Source organism: Arachis hypogaea, chromosome 19, assembly GCF_003086295.3.
Source record: "Arachis hypogaea cultivar Tifrunner chromosome 19, arahy.Tifrunner.gnm2.J5K5, whole genome shotgun sequence".
In the NCBI taxonomy this organism is placed as follows: Eukaryota; Viridiplantae; Streptophyta; class Magnoliopsida; order Fabales; family Fabaceae; genus Arachis; species Arachis hypogaea.
The window spans coordinates 129,689,258-129,698,483 of record NC_092054.1 but is presented as its reverse complement, the minus strand read 5'-3'; the positions used below and the strand labels follow the sequence as shown (position 1 = coordinate 129,698,483).

Here is a 9,226-nt window from a genome sequence, read left to right as displayed (position 1 = left end):
CACCGTCTTTGTTTGAATGAAGTCAATACTTGCTCGTGTATTCTTGAATATTTTGGCATTACGTTCCAACCAGATGTTCCAGATCACGGCAAATAACGCCATCATCCACAACTTCTGCCTTTGTCTTCTGCCGTGTATGACAATCCAACTCCCAAATAGTTCTTTCATGGTTCCAGGAATATCCCATTCTCTACCAAAGGATCGCAACCAGTAGCATCACACCTGCCATGTTACCTCACACCGAAGAAATAAATGCTCAACAATTTCTATCCCCTTGTGGCACAGGACGTAAATATTATCACTATGAATAAAAACTCCTAATTTAGTCAACCTCTCCTTAGTATTAATTCAACCCACTAGCACAAACCATCCAACAAGCTCAATTCTTGGGAGTACCAGGCCTCTCCATAGTGTACTTGTGAAGCTATAACTCGTGATCTCATCTAACAACGTCTCCGTTTGGATTACCTGCAGAAAGGATTGCGTGGAAAAGACACCTGTTTTATCAAATTTCCACACCACACTATCCTCGCTCTCAGATGAAATCTTTACTGACCTTAGCCGCTCATGCAGTTGATGTACAAGTTCTAGCTCCCATTGGAACAACTCCCTCCTCCATTGAAAGTTTCATATCCACTCTAATCCATCCCAAAACCCACAATCCCCAATCACAAATCCTTGTTGGCTTGAAATAGAGAAGAGTCTTGGGAAATTCACTTTTAGAGGACCCCCCTGAATCCAATTATCTTCCCAAAACCGGGTTTTCCTACCGCTGCCGACTTCCATCGCCAGACCACTCACCATTTTATCTCGCACCCTTTACTCTTTGATATTCAGCTGGCATATGTCCTTCCAAGGCCCCCCTTTGACCGGTAAAGACTGATTTGCTAGCATTACATTAGGGGTCAACTTGTTGCAAGAACAGACAATCTTTTTCCACAGCGAGCATTCTTCCTTTGAATACCGCCACCACTATTTAAACAATAGTGTTGTGTTCCTAAGCACCACATCCCCCACCCCCAAGCCCCCAGCCGTTTTCGGAGCCTGGACCAACTCCCATTTGACCAACGGTATGCCATAGGTTCCGTCCTCCTTGCACCACATAAAGTGCCTTTGTAAAGCAATCAGCTTGGCCGCCACCGCCCGTGGCATCTTATACAAACTTAGGTAATAAATGGGCAAGCTATTTAGTACTGATTTTATGAGGACAAGCTTACCTGCTTTATTCAATACCTTCGCTTTTCATAAGCTGAGCTTCTGTTCCACCTTATCTATGATTAGTTTCCACGTCTTTACCAACCGCGGATTAGCTCCCAAGGAAATCCCAAGGTATCGAACAGGCAACTCTTTCTTTTGGCACCCTAGTAGGTCACACGCATGATCAATCCATCCTTGCTCACAGTTCACCGGGATCAGATTCGACTTATCAAATTTAATGCTCAGCCTAGACATCAGCTCAAAACAACGCAACAATCTCTTATAGTTCACAATTGTTTCCGTATCCGGCGGGCAGAATAAAATTGTGTCATCTGCGAATTGTAGGTGCGACAGCTCCATATGGTCTCCCCCTACTAGTAACGGCGCAATGCGCCCGTTCCTGACGGTTTCCCCCAGCATCCTATGCAACACATCAACAATGAGTACAAATAGGAGTGGAGATAGGGGGTCTCCTTGTCTTAGTCCCCTTTCCATCTTGAACGATTTTGACGGTGTCCCGTTTACCAGTACTGACATAGTAGCCGTGGTAACACACTCTTTTACCCAATTCCTCCACCTTTGGATGAAACCCATCTTCTGTAGCACAATATCAACAAAACTCCATCTTACTCTATTATAAGCTTTTTGAAAATCCAACTTGATGATAACCGCTTTCTTTTTACGCGCCTTCAGCCAATGAACTGTCTCATAGGCTATGAGTGCTCCATCATGAATTTTCTTACCCTTTACAAACGCAGTCTGCGTCTCTCCTACCAACCCCGGCATCACGGACCTCATCCTCCTCACCAACACCTTCGAGATCACTTTATACAAATAGCCCACCATACTAATTGGCCGAAAGTCCTTCACCTCCTTAGCACCTTCAAACTTTGGGGCTAATGTCACGCAAGTAAAATTAAGAAAAAATTAGAGAAGGAATTAAATTCAATAATAGCAAAGATTCACTTAATATCTTCATTTGTTTATTTATCGATTTTGTGGAATTACAAAATAGTATATTATAGAAATTTGAGATTTGTTGAATCAAACAACTAAAAAAGTAGTTTTATAAGATTTTTATTGCTACTGGCAAAAATTTTGTTAAGTATGATTCTTTTGTGATAAAAAATGATGAAGATTTATAAGTGTTGTTTCACTGTCGCAAAAAAATTTTTTTGAAATAAGGGTAACTAGATTGTATGCTAAGTTTGTGAATGTGGTTGGAAGTTTGGAGGATCAGTTTCAAATCCTCAATCTTAATTTGGGTGGAGCTTCTACTTCTAGACCTATGATAGCATCAGACATAGTATTGATGGCATCGTTATCCTTTGTAGTTGATTTAAACCACAACAATGATGTTGTTTGTGATATCCGAAAAAATCATATCTTTGGCAAATTTGCGATTGTGATGGAAAATACTCATAATATCCTCCTACCTACTATAGATGGCATAAAAACATATTCAAGAGAAGACGCTTTGCATAATCATGACGAGAACGAGGAGACTAACATGATAGGTAATGATAACGATAAGGATTTAAGTGAAATTCTCGTAAGGCGAGAAAGTCCATCAAGTTCTGAAAGATAACAATACCCGCCTCACTTATCGACCTTAAACTTGGAGAGAATGGCACAGTAAGAATTTTTGGACATGCAATTTGGTCAAGTGCATGTGGATCCACAAAGATGTCTCAAATCCAAATGAGTTTTAACTTGGTCCATCGTTCTCGAACAAAGAGAAAGTTGTACTAAGTTTCAAGCTGTGAGGGTTGAGTACCATGTGTTAGAGTCAGATTACATCAAGTACTATAAAAAGTACAAAAAGTTTGAAAAATGGTTGCAATTGATGATTGATTCGGATTTACTCATTAACAAAGAAAAAGTAATTAAAAGCTCAGAAGATATAATAACCTCACACATATTTAGCAACTGACTTGTCAAGCGATCACAGCCAGACTGATCATCATGTGATATGTTCGTTTATCTTTTTGATGGTTAGGACAGATGTGGTTATCTCGATAAAGATGCTACAAGATTCAACATAAGATAGTTATGGTTTCAAACCAAGTTATAGGAAGGTTTCAAACCAAACTGGTAGGCCTCATGTCCTGTAGCGTAATAGTGCACTCAGAAAATGGCATATAGAACGTGTGAGTTTTAGGATGCCACAACTCAATAAATGTACTAATCAGAGGCTCATCCAGCTTAAACCAATGGTCGTTGAGCCTAATCAGGTAGTACAATCTAGTAGCTTCAAAGTAGAAAATGATATGATCGTAAAGAGACATATTATGATACCTCTTGATCTTAATACAACAAATTAGGTGCATCACACAACAATATTTTCACACTCAGTATGCTATATGTAATTAATCTAATTACAACAATCATTCAAACCATAAAAACTTGTTTCATTCAACCATTACATTTAAAAATTAATTAGCGACAAATACTAATTTATTGCAAATTCTAATTTAAAGTGCATGACATATGTAGTAACTCTAGACTTGTATAAGGCAAATTCACACTTGTCTATGAAAAATCTACCCAGACCAATAGCAAATTGTAGCCTTATATATAACTTTATCTATAGCTTTATCAATAACTTTGTACAACATATATCACAAATTCTAATATAACCTTACTTATAACTACATGAACACTATCACAATCATTTTAAAACTAATTAGTTAAGAATTAACTGTTACTCTAATATAAAATCAATAAGAATTTTATAGACTAACATCTTTGTTTATGAGTCCAGTAACATGACCAACCATCTAATCGGTAGAAACGATCCATTTGATCTCTATTTTTCATCATTAACACTTTTTTCATACATGACTTACTGGATTCTCTCAAGAAAATGAAAGGTGAAAGGCTGAAATAATAAATCATGACTGTTACAGATCCAGCCCACGGATCCTACACCCGGAACGGTCCTCGAACCCGGTTACCAGGGTCTGACCTGCTTCACCCTTCCAGAAGACCCAGAACCAGCTCACTAGAGCTCCTAACTAACTTTCGAATTCAAACGTCTCCCTTATCTTAGCCAAATAAGATAAGATAAGATATTCACCATCACCTATAAATAGAGGACCCAGGTCCCTCCAGGTATTCATTCATTCCTCACACCTTATACCTCTTAGATCCATTCTGACTTGAGCATCGGAGTGTCTTTGCAGGTACCTCCCTCCATTGCTCCAGTCAAGTGATCCGGCATCTGCCTCAACCCGCAAGTTCTCGATCCATCTCTCAACCTGTACCAGAGACATCTTGTACATTGGCGCCGTCTATGAAAACTTTGCAGCGTTGTGGCGGCATGGCGGATAACCCATAAGAGCAATCATCAAACTCAGATTTCTTGTGTGTAACTGAGAGCAAAAAGGAATAATGTTTCCTTAACTTGCATCACCTTTGCAGTGATAACACACCTTCACCCTACTCCAACGGCGAAATCCCAAAGGAATAATGTTTCCTTAACTTGCATTACCTTTGCAGTGATAACACACCTTCGCCCTACTCCAATGGCGAAATCCTAAAGGAACAATGTTTCTTCGACTTGCAATCACCTTCTTAGTGATAACACTCTTTATGCACCTTCGCCCTACTCCAATGGTGAAATTCCAAGTCCTCCGAGCCCAAAGTCTCGCCTCCCTTTAGTGGGACACCTCCACCTCTTGGACCCTCTCATTCACCACTCCCTCATCCGTCTCTCCAAGTGCCATGGCCCCATCTTCTCCCTCTATTTCGGCTCCATGCCCACCGTGGTTGCTTCTTCTTTTGAACTCTTCAAGCTCTTCCTCCAAACCCACGAGATCACCTCCTTCAACACCAGGTTCCAAACCTCTGCCATTCGCTGCCTCACCTATGACAACTCTGTCGCCATGATCCCCTTCGGACCTTACTGAAAATTCATAAGGAAGCTCATCATGAACGACCTCCTTAAACGCTACCACCGTGGCCAAGCTCAGACCTCTCAGGAGCCAAGAGATCAAGAAAGTTCTCAAGGTTCTTGCACAGATGCGGGGGACAGCCAAATCGTGGCGGCAATCCTCCACCCAACACCCCAACTCCCGAACTCCAAGATAACACTCCTCCCACCCACGGGAGGATAATAAGCGCGCACATCGCCAACCAACCCCAACCCAGCAACAACCAAGAGAGGACAACCGTCCTCCCACTGAAGCCCGGCCACCCGACGGCCTAGGAGAGAAGGCGGTCCAAATAATCCAAGAGCTGTGCCTCAGGGTGTAAGACCTCAAAGGCCGAGTTACACCCAAAGAAAAGCACAACGCCGAAAACGGAAGTCACGCAACCTCCAGATCAAGATCTCGCCATGAAATCAGGTACGGCGGATCGCCAGAACGGCGACATGCCAAGAGATACAATCACAGCATCTCCCATGACCACAGACGCGACAGGATGCCTGAACGACGACATGGCAAAAGGTATGATCGCAGCGTCTCACACAACCCGGCTCATCAACATGACACGGACGACGACATCGAGAGGCCAAACGCACAAGAAGTGACCACGTGATAATGGGAATCACTCCCTTCACTGAAAGAATCCTGAAAGCAAAACTCCCTAAAGGCTTCGACAAACCTACGGATATGAAGTACGACGGATGAACCTGGAAGGGGCCGCTGACGCGGTCCGAGGTAGGGCCTTCCCGGTAACCCTAGCCGGGCCAGTGATTAAATGGTTCAATGCCCTCCCTAACGGATCCATAACTGGCTTCCACGGTATCTCACGAAAGTTTATGGCCCAATTCACCACTAGAATCACCAAAGCTAAACACCCCCATCAGCTTATTGGGAGTCACCCAGAGACAAGATGAGTCCACGAGAAAATACCTCGATCGTCTTCAACGATGAATGTTTAACGGTCGATGGACTCACGGACTCAGTCGCAAGCCTTTGCCTAACTAACGGGCTCATGAATGAAGACTTCCGGAAACACCTAACTACCAGACCAGTGTGGACCATGCACGAGATCCAGAGCGTCGCAAAGGAGTACATAAACGAAAAGGAAGTACGCTGATGAGCGGATAATTTATACGCTTTTTGACATTATTTTTAGTATGTTTTTAGTAGGATCTAGTTACTTTTAGGGATGTTTTCATTAGTTTTTATGTTAAATTCACATTTCTGGACTTTACTATGAGTTTGTGTGTTTTTCTGTGATTTCAGGTATTTTCTGGCTGAAATTGAGGGACTTGAGCAGAAATCAGATTCAGAGGTTGAAGAAGGACTGCTGATGCTGTTGGATTCTGACCTCCCTGCACTCAAAGTGGATTTTCTGGAGCTACAGAACTCGAAATGGCGCGCTTCAAATTGCGTTGGAAAGTAGACATCCAGGGCTTTCCAGCAATATATAATAGTCCATACTTTGGCCAAGAATTGACGATGTAAACTGGCGTTCAACGCCAGCCTTCTGCCCAAATCTGGCGTCCAGCGCCAGAAAAGGATCCAAAACCAGAGTTGAACGCCCAAACTGGCACAGAAACTGACGTTCAACTCCACAAATGGCCTCTGCACGTGCTACACTTAAGCTCAGCCCAAACACACACCAAGTGGGCCCCGGAAGTGGATTTATGCATCAATTACTTACTCATGTAAATCCTAGTGACTAGTTTATTATAAATAGAACCTCTTACTAGTCTTTTTGACCATCTTTGGTCTCAGTTTTATTCCATTATTCATCTTAGGAGACTATTGATCTCGTTTAGGGGGCTGGCCATCTCGGCCATGCCTGGACCTTCACTTATGTATTTTCAAACGGTAGAGTTTCTACACTCCATAGATTAAGGTGTGGAGCTCTGCTGTTCCTCAAAGATTAATGCAAGTACTACTGTTTTCTATTCAATTCTTCTTATTTCGCTTCTAAGATATCCATTCGCACCCAAGAACGTAATGAAGGTGATGATTATGTGTGACGCTCATCATCCTTCTCCCTTATGAACGCGTGCCTGACAAACACTTCTGTTCTACATGAATTAAGCTAGAATGAATATCTCTTAGATCTCTTAACCGGAATCTTCGTGGCGTAAGCTAGAATGATGGCGGCATTCAAGAGAATCCGGAAAGTCTAAACCTTGTCTGTGGTATTCTGAGTAGGATTCAATGATTGAATGACTGTGACGAGCTTCAAACTCGCGAGTGCTGGGCGTTAGTGACAGACGCAAAAGGAGGGTGAATCCTATTCCAGCATGATCGGGAACCGACAGATGAATAGCCGTGCCGTGACAGGGTGCGTGAGCATATTATTCACTGAGAGGAGGGGATGTAGCCACTGACAACGGTGATGCCCTTGCATAAAGCCAGCCATGGAAAGGAGTAAGACTGATTGGATGAAGATAGCAGGAAGGCAGAGGTTCAGAGGAACGAAAAGCATCTCCATTCGCTTATCTGAAATTCCTACCAATGATTTACATAAGTATCCCTATCCCTATTCTATTAATTATTATTCGAAAACTCCATTATCACTTTATATCCGCCTGACTGAGATTTACAAGGTGACCATAGCTTGCTTCATACCAACAATCTCCGTGGGATTCGACCCTTACTCACGTAAGGTATTACTTGGACGACCCAGTGCACTTGCTGGTTAGTTGTATCGAAGTTGTGACAGACTGTAAAACTAGATCAGAGTATCTGGCCTAAGAAGCCATTACCAGAGATCACAATTTCGTGCACCATACGCCAAGTCGTAGCCGCCAATAAACGGCAGCACACGACACGGCAGCACAGCACCTCGACATAACCCCCCACCAAGAGAAAACCATAAAGAACATCCCAAACCAGCAAACGTAAACCAACCCCCAGAATCGTAAATTCTCTAACTACACACCTCTGACGGCCCCGATCACCGAGATATACCACCAAATAGCCGATCGAGGTATTCTCTCGAGGGCCCGACAACTCAAGGAAAGAAAGGGCGGCAACAAGACCCTGTACTGCGACTACCACTGAGGATGCGGACACAGGACACAAGATTGTTTCGACCTAAAAGACGCCCTCGAGCAAGCCATACAAGATGGCAAACTCCCCGAGTTTGCCAAAATCATTAGGGAACCAAGACGCGCGGAAAAAGACAAATCACCAGAAAAAGAAGTACGTAACCCGAGGACACAGAGACAAGCCTTTAGGGAAAGCCCTGAAACAGATCCAACCATTATCGTGAACGTCATCACAGGGAAAGACACCCCAGGGAAATCAAAATCAGCACTGAAGAATGATCTCAAGATCCTGGCAGTTAGAGACCAAACCCCAACCGCCACCACCAATAGAGCGATAACATTCTCCCCCAAGGATCGCCAGCACGGCACCTCGGCAGAAGATGCCCCCTTCGTCATCTCAGCAAAGATTGGAACCGGGCTAGTAAGAAGAATACTGGTGGATACAGGAGCAGACTCTAACATCCTCTTCAGAGGAGCCTTTGACAAACTCGGACTCCGCAACGACAATCTACAGACACACCGCAACGGAGTCACGGGACTCGGAGACAACTTCGTCAAACCAGACGGTTCCATCATCATTCCCCTCACGATAGGAACGGGAAACCAAAGGAAGACAATCATATCCGAGTTTGTGGTCCTCAAAGACTCCACCGCCTACAACGTCATCCTCGGAAGAAAAACAATTAACGACCTCTCCGCCGTTATCTTCACCAAATACCTTCTCATGAAGTTCACAACAGAGGATGGCTCCATCGGAACTATTCACGGAGACCGGGAGATCGCAGTAGAATGCGACAACGCCAGCTTAGCCCTGCGAAAGAAATCTCACAACGCGGCCGGCATATTCTTAGCCGACCTGGACGCCCGACAAGACGGGCAACCTAGGCCGAAACCAGAAGGGGACATGGAGAAAATTGCAAATAGGGAAAACCAAAGAAGAATATACTTTCATCAACAACAACTTCCTATACAACCTTAAAGAGGATCTCTCACGCCTCCTAAGACAAAGCAGAGACTTGTTTGCATTCACACCTGCCGATATGCCGGGAATAGACCCCGATCTAA

General features: G+C 43.5%; 1 protein-coding gene and 1 pseudogene across 1 annotated transcript; both read left to right on the top strand.

Moving 5' to 3' along the window:
• The first annotated feature begins 4,746 nt into the window (after window positions 1-4,746).
• LOC114925967 (2-hydroxyisoflavanone synthase-like) lies at window positions 4,747-5,289 on the top strand (annotated as a pseudogene).
• A 452-nt stretch (window positions 5,290-5,741) lies between these two features.
• LOC112778737 (uncharacterized) lies at window positions 5,742-9,140 on the top strand. Its single transcript, XM_025823028.1, has 2 exons — window positions 5,742-5,818; window positions 8,189-9,140. Exons 1-2 carry the CDS (start codon window positions 5,742-5,744, stop codon window positions 9,138-9,140), a joined length of 1,029 nt encoding a protein of 342 aa, XP_025678813.1.
• The last annotated feature ends 86 nt before the right edge of the window (window positions 9,141-9,226 follow it).